A 24,097-nucleotide genomic window follows, 5' to 3' on the forward strand; every position below is an offset into this window, starting at 1 on the left:
ACCCAGAACAGGGATGTCTCAAACTTAATGGAAAAACAATTGATGAGGCCAACTCTGCGATGACAGAGATGTTAGATTATCTTACAAAGATTTGGAAGCAGCTATGATTAAAATTCTTCAATGAACAATTGTAAGCATGCTTTAAGCAAATAAAAAAACTAGAAAGCCTCAGAAAAGGAATAGAAATTTTCCGCAAAGGGATATGAAACTTAAAGAACCACCAAGTGGAAATTTTAAAACTGGAAAATAAATAACCAAATGAAAAAGCTCCGAGTGGACGGGCTCAACAACAAAATGGATAAGGCAGGGGACAGAATCAATGAGGTGGAAGGTAGAATAGAGATCACCTAATCTGAACAACATGGAGAAAACAGACCTACAAAAATGAATACAGCCTCTGAGACTTGTGAGACTACCACAAAAAATCTAACATTCGTGTCTTCAGAGTCCTGAAAGGAAAGGAAAAACCAGGTTAGGGCAAAAAAATACTCAAAGAAATAATGGCTGAAAACTTGCCAAACATAGCACAAGACATAAACCTACAGATTCAAGAAGATGAGAGAACTCCACACAGGCTGCGTAAACCCAATGAAATCCACACCAAGACACGTCATTATTAAACTTCTGAAAACTACAGACAACAACAATGAAAAAGTGAAAGCTGTCAGAGAGAAATTTACCTTAACTGAAAGGGAAAAACAACTTGAATGATCACAGGTTTCTTATCAGAAACTATGCAAGATGGAAATAAATGGCATAAAACTTTTCAAATGCTGAAAGAAAATAATTGACAGCCCAGGATCCTATGCCCACCAAACGTTTCATTCATAAATAAAGGGGAAATAAAAATATTCTCAGATGAAGGAAAAGTAAGAATTTATCACCAGCTGATCTACTCTAAAATAGTGGCTACAGGAAGTTTTCTAAATTGAAAGGAAACAATAAAAGAAGGAACCTTGAAACATCAGAAAAGAAGAAAAATATGGTAAGCAAATATATAGATGAATACTACAGATTTTCCTTCTCTTTAGTTTTCTAAATTGTTTGATTGTTGAAGAAAAAATGTAACAATGTCTGATATGGTTCTAAATGTATGTAGAACAATTACTTAAGAAATATTACAAACTGGAGATTAAAAGGACATTAAGGGGGCCGGCCCCGTGGCTTAGCGGTTAAGTGCGTGCGCTCCGCTGCTGGCGGCCCGGGTTTGGAACCCCGGGCGCGCACCGACGCACCGCTTCTCCGGCCATGCTGAGGCTGTGTCCCACATACAGCAACTAGAAGGATGTGCAGCTATGATGTACAGCTATCTACTGGAGCTTTGGGGGAAAAAAATAAATAAATAAAATTATAAAAGGGACATGAAGGAATATAAGATTTCTATCCTTCTCTCAAACTGGAAAGATAATGACACCAGTAGGCTGTGCTAAGTTACATATATATTATGTAATTTTATCATCAACTACAAAAAGCTATACAAAATGATGTCCTCAAAAACACTTAAATAAGTCAACATGGAATGCTAAAAAAATGTTAATACAACCCACAGGAAGGCAAAAAAAGAACACAGAAACAAGAAAGCCACATAGAAAAAGCCGAAAACAGAAAATAAAATGTCAGACTTAAGCCTTAACGTGTCAATAATTACATTAGATGTAAATTGCCTAATACACCAATTAAAATAGGTTGGCACAGTAGATAAAAAGCATGACCCAGTTACGTGCTTTCTATAAGAAATTCACTTCAAATATAACAATATAGGCATGTTGAAAGTGAAAGGATAGAAAAAGATACATCCTGCAAAGTTTAATCAAAGGAAATCTGGAGTAGATATGTTAATTTCCCACAAAGCAGACTTCACTACAAGGAAAAGTATAGGGGATAAAGAGGGGTATTGAATAAAGATCTTAATTCTCCAAGAAGACATAACAAACTTAAGTGTGTTATGTACCTAACAAGTTGTTAGTGCAATCAAGTCGATTTCGACTCCTGGTGACCCTGTGTACAGAGAGTGGAACCCCACCCGGTTTTCTTTTTTTTTTTTTTTTGGTGAGGAAGATTGACTCTGAGCTAACATCTGTGCCAGTCTTCCTCTAGTCTGTATATGGTTCGCCACCACAGCATGGCTGATGAGTACTGTAGGTCCACTTCCGGGGTCCAAACCCATGAACTCTGGGCCACAGAAGTGGAGTGCATGAACTTAACTACTACCTCACCCTGCACCTGGGCTTTTTGTGCCATCCTCTCACCTTCCGGCGCTATCAGACAATGCTCTGCTGCTATTCACAGAGTTTTCACTGCCAAAATTTTGGCAGTGGGTGGCCAAGTCCTTCTTAGTCTGTCTTCGTCTGGAAGGTCTGCTGAAATCTGCGTACTATGGGTGACCCTGCTGATATTTGAAATCCTGGTAGCATAGCTTTCAGCATCACAGCAACACGCAGCCACCACAGTACGACAACCAACCAAGAAATGAATCCGGGTCACGGTGGTGAGAGTGGAATCTTAACCACTAGACCAGCTTCTAAATATACACATTACAAAAGAGGAAAAGTTTCAGCTCAATAATCTGAACTCCCAACTCAAGAACCTAGAAAAAAGAAGAGTAAAATAAACCCAAAGCAAGTAGAAGGAAGGAAATAATAAAGATAAGAGCATAAATCTATGCAATTGAAGAAAACAGGCTAACACTAAGAAAATCAATGAAACAAAGACGTGGTGTTTTTAAAAAGATCAATAAAATTGACAAATCTGTAGCAAGACTGACAAAGAAAAAAGAAAGAAGACACAAATTACTATTTTCAGGAATTAAACGGTAAATCAGTACAAACCCTGCAGACATCAAAGGGATGAAAGAATACTGCAAACCATTCTACACATGTAATTTGAAAACTTAAATGCAAAATGGATCAATTCCTTTAAAAACGCAAACTACCTTCAGTCACCTGATATGAAATGGATAATTTGAATACCCTGATAACCATTAAGGAAGTTAAATTCATAATTTAAAAATTCCTGAATGAGAAATCTCCAGGTCAATATGGCTTCACTGGAGCATTCCACCAAATGTTTTAAAAAAGAATTAATACCAATTAATCTAATCTACACAATCTCTTCAAAAATAGAAGAGGAGGAAACACCTCCCCATTAATTTTATGAAGATAATACTACCCTTATATGAAAACCACAAAAAGGAAATACAAAAAAGAACACTACTGACCAATATCCCTCATGAAATAGATGTAAAAATCCTTAGCAAAATTTTAGCTAATAAAATTCAGCAATATATAAAAGGAATTATACGCCATGACAAACTGGGTTTATTTCAGTTATGCAGGCTGGTTAAATATTCAAAAATTAATCAATGTAGTCCATCATTATAATAGGCTAAAAAAAATAATCACATGATCATATCAATCAATACAGTAAAATCTTTAAAAAAAATTCAGCACTCATTCGTAGCAAGAAATAAACTCAAAAAATAGGAATAGAAGAGAATTCTCTCAACTTGATAAAGAGCATTTACAAAAAAATGCTTACATTTTACGTAATAGTAAAAGACTATGTGCTTTCTTCTGAAGATTGGGAATAAACAAGGGTTTACTCAACATAATGCTGTAAGTTCTATCTGGGACAATAAAGCAAGAAAAGGAAATAAAAGACATACATATCAGAAAGGAAAAAATAAAAAAACTTCCCCTATTTGCAGATGATATGATTTTCTACACAGAAAATCCCAAGGAATCAACAGAAAAACTTCGAGAGCTAAGAATTGAGTGCAGCAAGTTTATGGAATATACAAAATGTATGCCAAAGTCAATCGTATTTCTATATACTGCTAATGAGCATGTAGATGCCGAAATTAAAAATATAATACCATTTACAAGCACTCAAAAATTAAATACTTAGGTATAAATCTAATAAAATATATACAAGACTAAAATGCAAAATGGTACAGCCGCTTTGGAAGACAGTTTGGTGGTTTCTTACAAAACTAAACGTACTCTTACCATACGATCAAGCAGTTGCACTCCTTGGTATTTATTCAAAGGGGTTGAAAACGTGTCCACACAAAAACCTGCACATAGATGTCTGTAGTAGCTTTATTCATAATAGCCAAAACCTGGAAGCAACTAAGATGTCCTTCATCTTAGTCAGTTTGGGCTTAGTCACCATAACCTGGGTGGCTTATAAACAAGAGAAATTTGTTTCTCATAGTTCTGGAGGCTGGCAGTCTGAGATCAGAGTGCCAGCAGGGTAGGTTCTGGTAAGCGCCCTCTTCCGGGCTGCAGCTGCTGAGTTCTTGTTGCATCCTCTCACGGCGGAAAGAGGGCTAGGGAGTTCTCTGGCCTCTTAAATATTTTTTCCCCTAAGCTTCATTGAGGTATCATTGCCAAATAAAAATTGTATATATTTATGGTGTACAACGTGATCTTTTGATATACATATACATTGTGAAATGATCACCACAATCAAGCTAATTAACATATCTATCACCTCACATATTGGCCATTATTTGTTCATGGTGCCAACTTAAGCTCTACTCTCTTAGCAAATTTCAAGTATACAGTACAGTTTTATTAACTGTAGTCACCATGCTGTGCACTAGATCTCCAGAACTTGTTCATCCTGCATAACTGAAACTTTGTACCCTTTGACCAACATCTCCCCTTTTCCCCCACCCTCTAGTGCCTAGCAACACCGTTCTATTCTCTGCTTTTGTGTGTTTGACATTTTTAGATTCCAAATATAAGTGAGATCATGCAGCATTTATCTTTTTGTGTCTGGCTTATTTCACTTAGCATAATGTGTTCCATGTTCATCCATGTTGTCACAAATGCCAAGATTTCTTTCTTTTTTAAAGCTGAATAATATTACATTGTGTATATATGTATATATATGTGTCACATTTTCTTTATCCATTTGTCCGTCAATGGACACTTAGGTTGTTTCCATGTCTTGGCTATTGTGAATGATGCTGCAATGAACATGGGAGTGTAGATATTTCTCTGAGATACTGATTTCATTTTCTTTGGGTGTATACTCAGAAAAGGGATATAGCTGGATCATATGGTAGTTCTATTAAATTTCTGAGGAATCGCCATACTGTTTTCCATAATGGCTATACCAATTTACATTCCCAGAAGTATACAGGAGTTCCCTTTTCTCCACATCCTGGCAAACAATTATTATCTTTATTTTTTTTATAATAGCCATCCTAACAGGTGTGAGGTGATAATCTCATTGTGGTTTTGATTTACATCTCCCTGGTGACTAGTGACGTTGAGAACTTTTCATATACTTGATGACCATTTGTATGTCTTCTTTAGAAAAATGTCTATTCAGTTCCTTGCCCCTTTTTTTTTTTTTCTTGCCCCTTTTTTGATCAGGTTGTTCATTTGTTTGTTGTTGAATTATATGAGTTCCTTATATATTTTGAATATTAACCCCTTATTGGATATATGGTTTGCAAATACTTTCTCCCAGTCCTTGTCTTTCCATTTTGTTATTGTTTACTCTGTTGTACAGAAAACTTTTAGTTTAATATAGTCCTACTTATTTGTTTTTGCCTTTGTTGCCTGAGCTTTTGATATCAGAACCAAAAAATTATTACCCAGGTCAATGTCAAGTAGATTTTTCACTATGTTTTCTTCTAGGAATTTTATGGTTTCAGGTCTTACGTTTAAGTCTTTAATCCATTTTGAGTTGCCTTTTGTGAACAGTGTCAGATAGGAATATAATTTCATTCTTTTGCACATGACTATCCAGTTTTCCCAGCAGCATTTATTGAAGAGACTGTCTTTTTCCCCATTGTGTGTTCTTGGTACCCTCAAACAATGGAATAATATTCGGTGCTAAGAAAGAAGTGAGCTATCAAGCCATGAAAGAAACTTAGCTGCATAGTACTAAGTGAATGAAGTCAATCTGAAAAGGCTACATAGTGTATGATTCCCACTATACAACATTCTTAAAAAGGCAAAACTATGGTGACAGTAAAAGGATCAGTGGGTGCCAGGGATTGGAGGGGAGGGTGGGATAGATAGGTGGAGCACAGAGGATTTTTAGGGCATGAAACTACTCTGTATGATACTATAATGGTGGATACATGTCATTATAAATTTGTCCAAACCCATAGAATGTACAACAGCAAGAGTGAACCCTAATTAAACTAGAGACTCTGGATGATAATGATGTGTCAGTGTAGGTTTATCAATTGTAACAAATGTACAACTCTGGTGGGAGATGTTGATAATGGGGAAGCTAAGCATGTTTGAGGACAGGAGATATGTGGGAAATCTCTGAACCTTCTGCTCAAAATTATGTGAACCTAAAACTTTCTAAAAAAGAAAATCTGTTGAAAAAAAAGAGTTTAATTAAAAAATAAAATTACCAAAAACATAATTGTAGGCCACATGTAATTACTTTTCAACTCTGAATATATTAACTTTATTGACCAAATATGGTAAAATAGAAGTGCATAACTATAAATATCATGTACAACAGGACACTTGTATTTATTTATATAATGCTATTCTTGTTTATCAAAATGGATAATTTGTAGTTTAAAAGATACCATTCAAAATTTCCTCTATTTTTAATTATATTCAATAATTACTATTAAAGTTTTTTTGATTATTTTATAAAATGTCCTTAATCCAAAGAAATCAAATAATTCTCAATTTTATAGCATTAAAAGTATAAAGTTTGTTAAGTAGCAATGGCAGCTAAAGAATCCCAATACTAAGTCAAAATACAGGAAGACTCCAAGTATTAAGAACTACTATATTCTAAGCTTGGTCTTTGAGAAATTCAATTCAAATCCTGACTAGTAGTTCTTGAGTCTCTACCAGGAACTGTGCTCTAGTCCTTGAGGATTTTACAGTCTATTGATACAGGTATGGGTAATATCTATTCAGCATTGCAGGTTGTAATGGAAGAATGAACATGGTACTACGAGATCCCAGGGAGGAGTCTTTAATTCAATATGGAACAGGAGGTGAGGGAGGTAATAAGCAAAACAGATTCCAGGAGAGAGTGATACTTGGGCTGTATCTTAAATGGAGGAAGTTATTCCAACCAGAATCAACGGTATTTGTAAAAGCACAGTGTATGAAGGGTCACGCTCTGTATGGTTAAAGAACTTCAAGTTGATGCTTTTAAGTTATAAAATCCAGGAGAGGGAAGGATAGGACCCGAGGCTGAGAGGTAGAAAGGAGGCAAGCCGTGAAAGACCTCGGACGCCAGGCAAGTCCTTCAGACTCTACCCAGGCGCCAAGGAGAAGGTCATTGGAAACTTTTCATTAAGGGAGAGGCATATTTAACTATGCATTTTGGATGACTCATTCTTGTTTTGGTTCTGGACATTTTCATTTGTTGCGTATCTGAGAATTCAATATTGAAAGCCAAAGTAGAGATTTTAGTGAAAACTTCTGTGAAATACTTAATATTTCATGCAACAAAAATTCAATGTGTTAGTTTACTCTTCCTTCCTATTGCAGCTGTAGACTGCACTAGAGGAAATTTTTATTTATCAATAAATATTTTCTTCGTCTCATATGCCCGTCATAGAGACAATTAGACATGGCCTATGTCTGGCTTTTGAGGACAAGAATCGTCTCCTAGTCTTTCCTTTATGCCTAACAGCTAGCATATGGAATAGATTAATTGATTAATCACTTAATCATTTATTGTTAATAATTTCCAATATATTAAACTCATAATTCATAGTTATATTTGCACGTTTTACACTTTTATTTATTACTTATTTCATTTCTTGTGAGTCTAAAGAACTGTAGAACAAGAAAACTAAATAAAATGGTCCTCTAAAGGGATCCTATACCCCATCCTGAGGAAATACTGCACACTTCTTCTCTTGATTTTTTGCAGTGCTCTTTATCGCCATAACGGCTACATCAAGGAACCATTTTTTCCCTTCCTTCCCCTCATTCTGCGGAATTTCCCACACTTACTCTCATCATCCAATTTCAGAGACACAAGTGATGTTTCTCAGAACACGATTTGGAAAAAGCTGCTCTGGTTGATCAGTAACGATCTTGAGCTCTGGGAGAGGGTGGGAACCAATCCTTCGAGTCATCTCAACATCCTTTTATCCCCTCATTATTGTCATCTTTGTTGCTTTGCTGTTTTTGCTGCCCATCTTTAAAGCTTCTTAGGCTTTGAAGCACAAAATCCTTGCTTCGTGTCTGAAGAAATCTTTTTATGGTTTATGGAACTTACACAACAAAGTTTAAAAATCCAGATAAATTCCCCTGATCTTGATTAAATATCTGCTCAAACAACCAGGGAGCTCTACCCCATAACTCTAACTTGTTTTCACTGTGCTTTGCCAGAGGGTAGAAAAATAATTCTTCAGAGCACACTAGTAGTAGTTGCTGTGAATATTTGGGCTTTCATTCCTTTGATTTGCAGATTCAAGTTATATTTATAAAGGCCAACATTTTCTGTGATTCTGCTTTGAGGATGAGGCCATAAAACTCTGAAGAGTGAGAACCTGGAAAGAAAATGTAATCAGCCCGATGATTTGGTTTTTTGCTATCATAACTACAAATGCATTTAAATATCCTCTTTTCTCCATTTTTAAAGTGTTGTAGACAAGGCTTAAAATGTGTCTCAGATTTACCAAAAGGAATATTCTCTGTTTGATTATTACTTTCCCATTGGTCTCTGGATTTCAGGGGCATTATTGGCTATGGAAGATTAGAAGATGTGCTTTTATATTATAAGTTTGATCCAGTTTCAAAGTGTGATTAGGAGTTAATTTTAATTCTATGAAAACTGAGTCATTTTCTCTAAATATAGCTGATATATAAAAATCCATACATAGCAATATTCAACTGTATGTTATTCATTTTAGAAAATAAGTTCTTTACTAGAAAAGACACATACTCTTATCAAAACTTACAATCGCATACACACCATGAGATTCTTTTGATTCTTTCACTGCACATAAAGTGTGGCTTTATTCACACGCAAAAAAATATGTATATTTACACTCTACTTTTCAGGAATATAATAATTTCATAGAACAAAACACATTTATATTCATAACAGAGCAGAATAACACATTCATTTCATTCAAAATTTGACATGCTTTTGAGATCCACCTCCCGTCTCTTTTCTGCTTCTTTTCCTGATGGAAATATAAAAGCAGAAGAACTGGAAAGAAGGTGTAATTTACACCTATTGTTTTGTCTGCCAAGCACCCATTCTTTTTGGAAACGGCTTCCATCTTGCCTCCCACCAGCATGGCCGTGTTTTTGCACTCGGATCCCACCTTTCTTGCCACAGTTGGTTGATAGAGGAATGGGTACCTTCCCCAAGCTGAGACCCTCCATCAGGAATTAGGAATTATACTACGAGATTTCAGCCTCAAACTGCCTGCTGCCTTCAGTGGAGGAGATGTAAACCCAGAAGCTATGCCATGATGACCCACTTTGTGGATGGGAAACAGCAAAGGCTGTATTTTAGAGAGAAATAAGTCCAGAAAGGAACCAACATGAGAGCAGGAGAGAAGTTTCTGACATCATCAGAGTCCTGCTTCCATTTGTCTTTGATCCGCAAATGCATCCCTTCCCTTTGGTTCAAGGTACCTTTCAGCAAATTCTGTTATTTATTTTTTTATTTTTTTATACTTCCCTCAAAGATTGTTCTTTATAATCAAAAGTGCCCTAGTGAAAGAATTCAATTTTTTTTTTTTTTTTTTTTTTTTTTTTTGGTGAGAAAGATTGTCCCTGAGCTAACATCCATGCCCATCTTCCTCTACTTTATATGTGGGACGCCGCCACAGCACGGCTTGATAGGTGGTGCATAGGTCCACGCCCGGGATCCGAACCTGCGAACCCCGGGCCACTGAAGCAGAGAGCATGAATTTAACCACTATGCCACCAGGCCGGCCCCTGAAGAATTCAATTTTTTTTTTGTTATTGTTGTATTAATCTTAGATATTCTTCATTTCTTATTTGAACGCGTCAACGGAGTTTCCTCAAAAAATTAAACATATAATCCACATGATCTAGCAATTTCACATCTGGATATTTATCTAAAGGAAATGAAAACACTAACTCAAAAAGATATCTGCATCCCCATGTTCATTGCAGCATTATTTACAATAGCCAAGACATGGAACAACCTAAGTGTCCACAGATGGATGAATGAATAGAGATGTGGTATATATGTATATACAATAGAATATTATTCAGCCTTAAAAGAGAATGAAATCTTGCCATTTGCAACAACATGGATGGACCTTTAGGGCATTACACTAAGGGAAATAAGTCAAACAGAGAACAACAAATACTGTGTGATCTCACTTATATGTGGAATATAAAAAACAAAAACGAATTCATAGATACAGAGAACAGATTGGCAATTGCCAGAGCAAGAGGTCGGGGTGGGCAAAATGAGTGAAGGGGGTCAAAAGGTACAAATTTCCAGTTATAAAACAAATAAGTCCTGGAGATGTAATTTACAGCAGGCAACTATAGTTAATAATTCTGTATTGTATATTTCAAAGTTGCCAAGAGAGTAAATTTTAAAGGTTCTCATCACAAGAAAAAAATTTTGTAACTATGTATGGTGACAGATGTTAGACTTAGTGTAGTGATCATTTTGCAATATATACAAATATCAAATCATCATGTTGTACACCTGAAACTAATATAATATGTCAATTATATCTCAAAAAAAAATGAAAGTGCTGGGGCCGGCCCAGTGGCGCAAGTGGTTAAGTTCACACGCTCCGCTGTGGTGGCCATGGGTTCACCGGTTCGGATCCTGGGCACGCACCGACACACCGCTTGTGAAGCCATGCTGTGGCAGCCTCCCATATAAAGTGGAGGAAGATGGGCATGGTTGTTAGCCCAGGGCCAGTCTTCCTCAGCAAAAAAAAATAAATAAATAAAAAATGAAAGTGTCGATGCCCTTCAGCCAAAGAACAGGAGCGCAGCTATGGTTAAGTCAAGTTTATTGCTCATTGTAGGGAGGGAGAACGCACACCATGGGGGACCATGGGGTGTCTCAGTTACAAAGTGTTACAAAGACTGTATTATAGCATTTGAACTTTGGATGAATCATTGAATCCTCAGACCTGACAATGGTTGTGCAGTTGCATTTAAGACTAGACAGGATGTATTGGAAGCCGGAACACAAGTAATCATCAGAAAAAAATGTTTTTCTTAGATATTAGCAAATAGTTATTTGAAAGATGAAGGAGAAATTGGGTTCATTCTTTCAGCTTTACAGAAGGATAATATGCTAGCTTTTAAAAAATCTCCTTTTTTAAGCCTTAAAGAAATTTTGCAGTTTTTAAAATTAAACTGTTAAAACTTGTTTTTGCATGACGAATTTTTAGAATTATGACAATTAAACATACACTGAGGTGTCATAAAATGCTGGATGGGAATCACTGTTAGAGCTGATTTTTAAGCATTTTGAGTCCTTTGTGCATAAAGTGTATGTCTATAAACATCAAGCCATGCCTTCAGTGAACGTTTACTGGTGATCTGTGTTAAAGCGCTGCAAAGAGAATGGGGAAAATGTGATGAGTAAGACATTTTTTCTTTCCTCAGGGGAATCACAGATGAGTGAATCTGCTTCACTACACATTCTTTCATTCTTGTTCCTAAAACTGCAGGTCCACAGCCAGACTTCCATTGAAACTCAGTCAATGTTCATTATATACCATGATGATGATAAACATTTATTGTGCCTATTTCAAGGAACTAAGAATAATGTTGCAAAACTATTTTCCAGATATATGGAATGTCTTATATTGAGCAAGAGATCTTGAGAACAGTTATCCCATCAAAAACGTGGATTATTTATGGTAGTCATTAAATATAATATATTCATCTTGCCAGCACTGTGTCTGTGTGGTTCTGAGGATTGAGCAACGGGACTTAGGCAATGCAAAAAGCCTGTTCACTTTCCCGAAAGAGAAATATTGTAAAGGTCAATGTCTTTGCCTCAGGAATATTTGGGCCCCTTCCACTGTGATTAAGAGCTCAAGTTTTCATTACTGGCTTTAGCAGAAATTACAAAAAGAGATTATTTTGGTAAAGGATACAAATAAAAATTGTAACATTTTGGTAGCTTGCGATATCCTCATGTATTATATTTGTAAAAGTTTCACAAAATCGACAGATGGCCAGTCCATCCCAAGCTACGTCGCCCAAAGAGTCTTGTAATCTTACAAATTGCAACTATCTCTGTGGGAGAAGGGCCAGTCTCTGGGAAAAGGGCAGTTCCCACCACACAGGAAGCAGCTTTGTATTTCTTTGTGTGCTGGTGGCTGGGTCCATGGAACGGCCAAACATGGCTGTACTCATGTCAAGACAGGGAGGAAGTAATGTTGACGTCTCAATGTCTTTGATTTCTTTGCTTTAATTATGGATGGAGTGGTAACTTTTAAAATGGAGAATTATCACTGTGAAGATAGCTGAAAATCATATGCCAGTCAAATAGTCTTTGTATGACGGATGCCATCCTTTTGTCAACTTCCTTGGATTAGGATATGGAGAGGCGAATCTTGCTGTTTGTTCATCCATTTTTTTAACATTTGCTGATCACCTTTTACATGTCAGGCCTGGTCTGGGTATTTGGGATCCAAAGATGAATAACACACACCCCTGCCTTCAAGGAACTCATGATGCAAAGGGGAAGACAGACGAAAATTAAGAGAGGATGATAAAACCATTGACAAGTGTAATGAAGGATGAGGATATTAATAGGACATACGGGAGAAACACTTTCCCTAGTAAGGTGAGGTGGGGATCAGCAGAGTAGGCTTCCTGGCGTGGCTAATGTGTGAACTGAGCTTTGTGGAGGCACTTGGGATTAGCCGAAGGAAAAAGCAATGGAGATGGCATAGCATTAGCAAAGTCATGGAGTAAGAAACAATACTCTTGTATGTTAGACGATGGGCCCTGGAAAGCTTAGTATGGGTCTAAGCTTTCCAGAGGCTGTAATCACAGAGGTGTTTCTTTTATCTCTTAGGGTGTAAGATACTGTTGCATCTCATAACTAGTTTCACATTGTAGCTAATCAATAGCTCTCTTGCCAAAATTTTTTTTAAAAAGAAAACAAAAAAACAAAATAAAATATCCTACATGTTACTCGGAGTTCCTCAGAATAAAAATAAATGGAACTTCAAAATATTCTGGACACATACATTTGTACATGAAAATTTTAGCAGATCTGCTCATTTATTCGTTAAACATAAGGCTGAAAAATTGTTAGAAAGATGGCATTCCTTCCTACACCCCTCCTGGCTGTAATGCTCCCTTTTAAATTTGAATCACCACTTCTCAACGTGACTATGATTTCTCTTTCAACCTTCTGGTTCCATTAAGATGCTGGAATTTTCTTCTCTCTTTCTCTCTCTCTATCTCTCTCAACTGGGAGTTAAGGTCTTGGTGTCGTAGATGCAGAATAGGTGAATATGGCAACTTTGGGTGTGCATTTAACAATAAAATAATAATTCATAATGTTCCAACTTAAAACCATAAATGTATTAGGGTGATCAGACAACAATAAAACCAGTATAGCATCTGCTAAGTGATATTGACAAGTGGTCAAGTGACTCTTTTGAAGCTGAACTGAAAATATGACTGACAGAAATACCCAAAATTAAGCTAGGAGAGAAAGTTTCCTGTCTCCTGAATTAAACGTAATTTCAAATTAGGCTTCTTTGTATTTCTTTCTGCTCAGAAAAAAAAGGGAGACAGAGAGAGAGAGAAGAAAATATTTCTTAAACATTCTCTAAAAGCATTTTTAAATCATTTTTCACACTAAGAAAAAATTACAGTCCTGGAACCAATATTTGACGCTCTTCAAAAGAATGGAAAATTTTCAGTGGCTGCTCATATATGTTCCCCAAATAGATGCTCAAATGTGAAAAATGAGCAAGGTGTTCAGAGGCAGTGCATAAGATTTGGGTGCCTGGTATTCTACGTTGGTCAAGTATCACTATATACATATTTGAAAAACTGAGTTTGCTTTTTCTTTTCTAAAGGGAAGACCATGCCTCTAGATAGCTTAGGCTATAAGGCTGAACACAACACTCTGAAATGCCTGTGCTCTTATGAGAGCTTTCCTTCCTTCCTTCTCTCAGATCTTCCTTTAGGATTTAGGTGAATCCATCTTCTCACATACATTTAAATCAATGCCAGCTGTGAAAGGAACAGTTATAAAAGAATGCAAGTTAGATTCAACACTTGAAGTTATTTTAAAAATGCATGCATATTGAAATCGATATTGGGTGTGAGTGTTTTCATAACTTTTAGGACATTATTGTCAAGTTTGATAATCAAGTTTATTTTGAAATTAGTTTTGAACTATTTTGCTTGAAGCAGCTGTTATCTAGCCTTTGTTAATGGAACTCATTTGCCAGATCACACGTGGGTAGCCTAATGGAATCTCAGTTCACACAAAATTTCATTCGTGCAGCCCTGGTGCAGCTTACTATGTATACATAACTATTTTCACACATATTTTTTGCTATCTTATGTAGAAATGAATTATGCTGAAAACAGGTACATCAACTCCTCTTCCTGAATCTCCCATTTCTGCTCATATTTTCATCATTCTATTTGTTCACAATGCTCCTGGAAACCTTGAGTTCTCTTGTAATTCTCCCGCTGGCCATCCCCATACCTAAATAGTCACAAAGTCCCGAAACAAGTCTCTGATTTTGCTTTAATTCACTTGGACACTAAACTAATTCAGGGTTTTATCCTTTCAATCCTAGATCACAACCAATAGAAATGTTGGCTGCCTTGCTTTCTTTCTGACGTGTCTAGGGCACTTCATATACATTGCCAGTCAAATTCCCTAAACCTGCTTTGATAATGCCATTCTTCTGCTCAAAAAATATTGCATATCTCTTTCACTGCCTGACTTATAGAAAAAAAATCCAGATTCTTTAGCCTGGAATTCAAGACCTACTGAATGCATTGTGAATACTCCTATTAGTTTCAAGTTCCTATTATTCTCACCACCTAGTATATAGAAAGTATGCAATAGTTTTTATTGACTTTTCTCCACTTTTTAACTTTGATATAGGCCCCTTCAGCAATTAAGTTTCTGTCTTTTTCATATATCAAAATCTAATTCAATTACATTTTTTTGCAGATTCTCTCTCATTTCTTCTGTATGAAGTGAAACCATATATTCACTCATGTTTTTTATTCATCGCATATTATTAAACTCCTGTTATGCTCCATATATGCAAAGATGAATATGATACCCTGGGTCAAAGTACTTGCTCTAGTGGGATAACCAAGTAAACAGCTGTGACATTGTGTGATGAACACTACAATATAAGACTACACAGATTCCAGTGAGGTTCCATGGAAGGTGTTATAAACTCAGTGGGTGAAGGTTGGGGTCAAGGGAAGTTCTACTGTGTAAATGAATCTTGGGTGTCTTGAAAATAGTGGAAAGACATTTCGGTCAAAGAGAATAGTACTATAAAGACACAGAGGCTTGAAACACACAGGAGTGTTCAAAAACTGACAATAAATTTAGCTTGGCTTGACAGTAGATATAAGGATGCGATGGGGACAACCAGAAATGAGACAGGGACCATCATAAAGTATTGGTTGTGCCATGCTAAGAATCAGTCTTGAAACACAGTGGGCACTCAATAAACATTTATTCAATGAACAGATGAATGAATCACTTTATCCGCTACTAGTATATTAAATCTTTATGTTTGAATATTTCATTTTTAATAATTTACTAGTTTGTACCTGGGCTCATTGAAGAAAAAGTATGTATTCCCCCTCTGTTTTCAGTTCTCCGTGTGTGGCTGATCTTTAACCTGTTACCGTAACAATTAGAAACATTCCTACTAATATGAATGTCAAAAGTTGAGTTCTTCAAGTTAATAAAAATAAACAAATGTTCACATATATTTGTGTTTTTCTTTTTTCTTTTTCTAGGGTCAGACATTGTTCAATGGTTAATAAAGAACTTAACTATAGAAGATCCAGGTAAATAAATCATTTTCCCATTGATAGAATTATTTTCTTTGTGGTTTTAAGAAATATATTTTTTCAGGTCTAATGTGACGAGTGAGCAAACCTGAAAAATTATGATTACAGTTAGCTATGCTTTTAGCATTTATACAAATTGTATGGTAGTCAACATATATTTAAATAAATTTATTTAGTGTACTTTTACAATTTTTTGCATATTTAACGTCCTGTTTGGTAACATTTGATACAGGTAACTAGCAGTTGTTAGAAGGGATGAGCTGTATATGTGTCCATAAATAAGTGTACATATAATTTGTAGTAAGCTATTATGCAGTAATGAAATTTCTCTTCATAAAATACATAAAAGCAAATCTCATTAACTTATAATTTTCCCTACCTCCATTTTTGCATGAGGTTTGAAAACAATGTTATTCATAATTCCAATTTTCTATCATCCCTACATGATTTTCGTTGATACTCTTATTTAAGTCATGGACTCATTCACTGTGGTGGACATTATGTCTATTCTACAGCACTAAAGTAATTTCCAGAGTTTGGGAAGAGCTTCTACCAGTGCACATTTTGCATTGCTTAGAACATGTTCCTACATTTGTAAAGCATTTGATGACTTAAAAAATTATATCATGTAAGTTCCTTCACATCTGGCAAACAAGTCACATCATTGAAATGAAACTAAAATGTGTATTGTTTAGAGAATATGCTGAGATAAAAAGTAACATAAAAAATTGGGATTATGGTGACTGAGAATGACACGGTAGAGAAAGATGGCAATACACTAACTATACAACACACCACCCCTTTGATGACAGAAGAATTTGGCATGGCTTTTGCCCTTGTGTCTGGTGATTACCACCTTAGAATGGTTTAGACATACAAGCACATGGAGATGCAAAGTTTTTGTGTTTCCTCATTTTGAGCTAACTTTATAATTCCATGCCATCAGAAAATGTAGCTCTAATTTTGTACATAAATGACTATGAACATCCCCTGCTCGGTTGGTACATGAGCTCTTAAAATACTTATCCTAGCAGGTTAAATGGAATTACAACAGTAAGTAAAGATGAAGTAGCCATTGCCAGCATCTTATTATTACTAAGTGAAAAGAGGAGATAATTCTTGGGAAAGGAAGCCACAGTCTTATCAAGTTTACATTTCAGCTTCACCTCAGTGGCGTGCCTGACTTTATAAACTATAGCACCAGACAAAAGACCTCAGTGCTAAAAACATGTTGGCACAGTCATTGATGACCAGGGAACTACTGATTTGCAAAGAATGTTACTGCTCAAAGAGTGAAGTGAATTCAAAAGAGTATTTTTCTTTTGTAAGTTGACTGAAAGTGTACTTCAAATGGTCTGAGAACCAGGCAAAATGAACAGATATGATAAGCTAGTAAGAAAGAATCATTGTTTATAATTTACACATGAGGTATCATTTTAGATATAATGTGTAGGAAAAACTGATTTTATTTGCTTGCTCAACAGTGTAAGGAAGTTATAAAGCTTCATTAGAAGGTATATGAAAAGATAAAACCAATCATATCCGGGAAGGAACATACATGTTCTTTAGTCATATTTATGACAGGCTGAAAAATTAGTTTTTGCTTGGTTGGTTTGTATTTTTTGAATGAACTAACTCACCCTCTACAGAGTGAAAGGCTCTGTGCTAGATTTTAAGAAGAGTAAGAAGCATTGACGTTTATTATGAAGATATGACAGATTTTACATACAGAAATGAATAAATCTGGCAGCGTGATTCTACCTAATTATGGCCAAGAACATAGCTGACATCATGAAAGTGACTTTGATGGCTGCACGTATGAAGTTGATTATACCGTTTTAGAACTGCTCATAAGGAAAGACTAAGTAGTCATTATAATGCCAGGTCTAATTTTAACCCTAGACATTCTCGGGAGATATTTACAAATAAGAGAGAAACCCATACCAAGCTTCTATCTTGTCTTCTGTCTGGTGATCAAGTGGTTGTATGAAGACCTCTGAGAAATCATTTGAAGTTGTAGATGTCAATAATTTGTTGAAAGGGGATTTTGTGGCAAGTTCGAAGAAGAGACTAATGCCTAGGTATGGGAGCAGGTTCTGATGGCCCATTTGGAGACAGGGGGAGAGGGTTGCATGATCTTTAGGGTCTTATCCAAGACCAATGAGTCCATATTATTTGTACACTTGGTGTTCAATATTTTATTAATGAACACTTAATACCTTCCCGTTTCTATTATAGCAATTCAGTGCACATTCGCCTGAATATTTTACTAGAGATTTTGATTCTATTAGACACTTGGTCATATTGTATTATTCTTTTAAAATAAAGCTGGATTTGACCTTTAATTAGAATTTAGGATTATTTTTAGTTACCCTTACATACACATATATACATTTACATATCCACATAGTACACACACAAGATTAGTCTAAAATTTTTGTTTTCTTCTACCTCTTGAGTCCATTACCACAATTTATATTTTTCTAGGAAAAATTTATTTCTTCACTGACTTATTCATACTTTCATTCATTTAACACATATTTTCTGAATTCTGACTCTGGGCCAGGCACTGGGAACACAGGATGAAAGTTCCCTTCCTGAATGACTTGGTTGTCTTTGGCTTCCAGGGTATCACACTCGTGGCTTTTCTCCTTTTTCACTGACCACGCAGTTTGGCCTCAGTCTTCTCTGATGGCTCTCCACTCCCCAGCTAATCTGTAAATGTTGGAATGTCCAGGTTTCTGTCCTAGGTACCCTTCCTTTCTCCATATTCACACTATTGCTAAGTGACATGCCCAGACTCCCAAGTTCATAGCTCTCGTGCTGACCTCTCCATGGTGCTCCACACTGGTCTCTCTGATGCCTATGTGACCTCTGTCCTGAAGGGCCAAACTCAACATGACCAAAGCAGAGCCTTGATTTCTTTACCTGCTCTCAAACCTGCTCCTTCCTCTCTTTCCCAGACCAGTTACAAAGTTGAGTCTTCTATCCAAGAACATGCTGTGTCTTTCCATTTGTTCACGTTTGCTTTGTGGTCTTCCAGGGGTGCCTTGAAGTTTCCTCATATAGGCTCTGCATGTTTCTTTTTAAGCATATTCTTAGTTATTTTATTTCTTGTTACTATTATATGTGGGTTTTCTCTTCTATGTACTAACTGGTTATTGTTTGTGCATATGAAAATTATTGATTTATATATGCTAATTTTACATATCACTACTCTACTAAATTTTAATTTTGTTAGTATTTTAACTAATTTATTATAAAGCTAGAATATTTCATCTAGCAGTTTTTCAGGATCGTTATGTCGTCGTTCAATTCCTGAGCCCTCACGTATCTGACAGTAACTTTTGTTGCCTGTGTGTAGGTTGACAACTTGGCTAGATATTGAGTAGATGAGATAAACTTTCCTCTTTAAAACATTGTAAATATTGATTCATTGCTCTCATGCATTCAATATAGTAGTAAAATCCGAAGAAAACTAATTTTTCATATATATATGAGATTTTTCATATATATATATTTTATTCCTATAGTGTCTTTCCTCTCTTTAAATTCAAAATGTAAGTACACAATTGCTAGGTGTTTATACTTTTCATTTTTTTTGGTGTATTAGTATTATCTGCTGAATCATTTAAATCTGTTGATTCAGGTTTTCTTAAGTTGAAAAAAAATTTCTTCCTATTCTATTATTTAAGCCTCATTTTCTTCATTTCTAAAACGGGTATAATAATTGTGCCTACCACTTGGTTCTTTCCTGAAAATTAAAAAATTAATATATATAAAGCTGTTATTATTGCATCTGTTACATAATAATTGCTCAGAAAATGTTAACAATTATAGTTATTTTTGTATTCATTTTTGTTGTTATCTTATTTACTTGTTCGGCTTATTCTTTTAAAATAATATTTAGAAGTATGTTTTATTCCATTCTACACCCCAGTTATCATTTTCTTCTTTTTTATTCTTTTCTTAGTTTTTTCCCTTCCTTCTTCATCTAGGTAAACTTATTAAGTTTGTACATTATAGCATTCATTCTGATTTTCTTCACTGGCAATTCAACTTTTTTATTGCTGCTAACAAAGACTAAATCTATTATTACATTTTTAATTTTCATCATTTTCCTTATCTTCTCCAGTTCTCTATTTATTTCTACCTGCCCTTTAGCAAGTTCCTTTCTAATTATACCCCATTGTCTTATAAGTCATCTTTCATCTTTTATTACATCAATGTCATTCACTTTTAATATTTTAATTGCACATAGAAGATATTGTCATAAGTTTACACCATGTCATTTTATGTCTTAGAAGTGTTAGCGGGTTTGTTTTGTGAATTGTTTTCCCATGTATTCTCTCAGACATAAAGGATCCTACATAGGACTGATGTTTCGCTATTGACAGGGTGGATGGATTGTCCTTAGATAACTCAGTGCCATAATTTCTCTTTTTTGCAGCTGAAGCCACAGTGCTGGTAATATTAATTGGCATTAATAGGTTAGTTTCCAGACAGAGTATAGTGGAGAATGAGCTGGAACTGTGAGCAATCCCAGCCTCAGGACTTCATCATGGTACCGTACCGTCTGAGGTGATGAACCCATTTCACTGGGCCACATTTTCACCCAAACTCTGCTTTGTCAATTGCCCAGCTGCCTGCGAGCTGTGGCCACGCCAGACTTCTGTGGGGTTTGCTCTCACTGTGGTAGAGAGAAGCTGTCCACACCTGTAGTCTTACTGTTCATATAGCCCCCACTTCACCTGCTTTTGGGTGCTGTTAATATACTTCAGTGAACAGGATGCAAAATGGTGTGCTCCCTTCTATCCTATGTTTTGACCTTCCCCCTGCAGATTTGGGGGTTTTAAGAAGACCTCCAAGGTCTTCTCTACACAGTATTGTGTTGCTTTCTTAAGAGGGTTCAATATATAGTATATTATTAGACTTTGGGAGCACGCACTTTGGCACTTTCCCTAATTTTTAAAGCTGATGCAGGTTTCTAGTTGTGTGATTATTTGTTGTTTTTTTCAGTTGATAGTTATAAACTTTGCTTATGTTGCCATGGTGCCAGAATTTAATAGTTTTATTAGTATCTTTCAACTATATCACTAAGAATATATAATATATATATATATGTAAACATGCAAATGCAAAACACAGAATCAATTGCATTAGTCTTAGAGTTAGAGCCTAGCTGATAGATTAAAAAAAAATAGTACTTCAATTTCATAGAGAGAAAAATTGGTGAACCTCATTTGTTGGATAGGGGCAGGGGGTGAGAGGAAGAATTTAGCCCTTGGTGAACATCCATCCACATTGACATCCATTGGGAAACACGTTCACCACCAATGTCTTCAGTTGGTGGTCCACTCAGTTGCTTATGTGTTGCTTCTTGTTCCCATTGACAAAGCCTCTTCCTGTCTGTTGACAACCTTTGCTTCGACCAGGCTCGGGTTGGGGGCATAGCAAGTGATTCTGCCTCAAACTAGGAAAGTGTGCTGTGCTTCCTAAGACCCTATAGTGTTTTTCTATTTTACTCTCGGTTGCATGAGAATAGTTGTGCTGCTTTCCTACCATTCTGAAGTGTGGGGTTCTTTGAGACGGTCCAAGGCCCTTTCTGCCTGGGTACACCACCCAGTCCTTGCAGTGTGATCCTTCTAGGTCCCCAGGTCTCTATTTGGGAAACAAGGAACAGATACTCTCCGCTCTTGAATATGATAACTTTTGCATGTTTTTCTCATTGCTTGAAATAGTGTTCTATTGTATCAATTAGCTTTTGCTGTGTAACAAACCACCCCAAAATTTGCTTAAAGCAAACAACCATTTTATTTAGTCATGATTCTGGGGATCCGATGGTCACCTCTTCTGGCCAGAGTCTGCTTGGTTGATTCCTGCTGGGCTTTCTGATGGACTCTAGCCAGTTGGAGGGTGAACGATCTAGGATTTTTGGCATATTTGGTACGTGGTGGGCTGTCAGTTAGGTGCATCTCATTCCCTCATCCTTCAGCCTGCTAACGCTGGCTTCTTAACCATGGTGTCTTCAGGGTTCCAAGCACAATACAAGCTTCTGCTTGTGTCATATTTACTATTGTTTCATCTGCCAAGGCAAGTACCATGGCCAAGTCCAGAGCCAGTGGAGGGAGGGACTGTCCTAGAGCATGGATGCAGAGGGGTAAGAGCAAATTGGGGCCGTTACTGCAACAATCTTCCACATCTGTATATCCTCTGCCTTTCAAGTCTGCCCTTCCATGATATGTCCTACTGTCTTTTGGCTTGGGTTTGCAAAATTCATCCTCTAGAACCTGTTTATTTTTTCTTAGTAAACATGCTGTATGTCAAATATCATATATTAATTATGGATGATATTTTGGGCAAATTTCACAAAATGATTGACAGAAATCAATAACTTTTTGACACCACCCTGCTCATTTGTGATCCTTGCTGCCTTCCACTGGAAGGGTCACCCTTCCCAAGATCTTGAAGTGATGCTGACCAAAGTGAGGAGCACCTTAAGATCCTCAGCCTAATGAGTAGCTAGGATTTGAAACGAGTCTCACTGTGACCCCTGATCTCAAAGAACATTAGATATTTCTGTGTTCCCTGAGTAGCACCCTGCTTGATCCACCTTTCTCTTTCTTTCCATCAATCTATGCTTCTTAAGATCCCAATATTCCTTGAGAGGCATCCTGGAATTGAAGATGGATCATGGGCTTGGCAGACAGACTTGAGCTCAGATCCTGATTCAAGTACTCACTGGCTATGGGGCATTGGGCAAGTTACATAAGGTCTCTGCTTTTTTTTTCCCTTCATCAGTAAAATGCTTTTAATACTGTGTTTTGTGAAGCTTAAATGCATCAACATTCAAGTGCACCAAAGTCTTAATTTTATTTTGAAATAGGCCAGATTCTTTTTAAACACTGAATATTTGCAAGCACATTTAACTAAACTGAATTCTTTGAAAATGCGTGTGATTTTTATACCAGCCTTCAAACACAACCTATTCTGTGAAGCCTTCTCTCCATAATTCAGCTCCCATAGCTCTTCTTTACCATGAATATTTGCCAAGAATATTTACATTTGATACTACTCAATTTGTTGCTTAATTTTATTATCTTTTATTTTTTATTTCACATATGTTGGTTGTATCACTTCTGTAAAATCTAAACATAATAGCAGAGGTCACACATCCTCTCCAGCTGTAGAACAAAGTGCCAAGATCAATCAGTTCTCAATAATCACTTGATTATTTTACCAATGGGAACCCACTCATGTGACATTAAGTTTAAGGTAACCAATGATTCAGTTTGTGCTCTCCTAAATAGATGGGATAGAGTGAGGAGAAAGAAATTGAAAATGAATTGTTCTTCATCTAAACCAAACCCAGCATAAAATAAATGGCTTAAAATGTGGATATAATAATAAGGTTAGGGGTAAATATGGATTTATCCAGGATAAAAACTTAATTTTGAATAATTGCAAAATTTCTTCCTCTAGAAGTATTATCTGTTGTGAAATACCTGTGATAATGAAGATTCAGAGAAGTCAACCAGATGTTTTGCTTACACATCATCAGATTGGATTGAATATCTTAATTGTCACTGAATTAATTAAATCAACCCATTATACTGACCATTAGACAGAGAGTCTGTCATCTGCCTCCCAATCCTGCCACAAGTCCTCTGGAGAAAGTGATCTAAATTCTGTTAGTGAATATAATAAGACTCTGCTATAAATGGCCTTTGTAGTCCATGGATTTTGTTAGCCTGCCAGTGAAATCATAGGCTCAGGAACTTGAGGATATATCAGAATTGAGAAAGTATAGAAAGTCTTGTAATCCTTGATAATGTCTTGTACTTACAAAGCATTTTATGCTTTTCTAAATCATTTTTAAATAGATTATTTCATTTGATCACCACAACAGTATTATGAAGTAGCCAGCAGGCATTTCATTCACTTTATAGTTGTAAAGTCAGCTGAGAGAGACTTATGAACGCCCAAAGTCACACCAACACCTGTTCAAAGAAATAGAATCTTAGTCTCCCAATCTCTGTGCGTCTGCTCCTTTTTGTACAATTATTTCAGACCTAGATTTTGCT

The 24,097-nt window shown here is 36.1% G+C and overlaps 1 protein-coding gene across 3 annotated transcripts in view; it reads left to right on the plus strand.

Moving 5' to 3' along the window:
* RGS7 (regulator of G protein signaling 7) overlaps positions 1 to 24,097 on the plus strand; it is a 514,737-nt gene that overhangs the window by 329,706 nt on the left and 160,934 nt on the right. For all 3 annotated transcript variants that reach the window (XM_058533555.1, XM_058533554.1, XM_058533556.1), the window contains one exon: positions 15,960 to 16,010. In XM_058533555.1, the coding sequence (XP_058389538.1) occupies positions 15,960 to 16,010 (51 nt within the window). The remainder of the gene's footprint in view (positions 1 to 15,959; positions 16,011 to 24,097) is intronic.

The sequence above is a fragment of the Diceros bicornis genome, chromosome 38 (genome assembly GCF_020826845.1).
Source record: "Diceros bicornis minor isolate mBicDic1 chromosome 38, mDicBic1.mat.cur, whole genome shotgun sequence".
Lineage (NCBI taxonomy): Eukaryota > Metazoa > Chordata > Mammalia > Perissodactyla > Rhinocerotidae > Diceros > Diceros bicornis.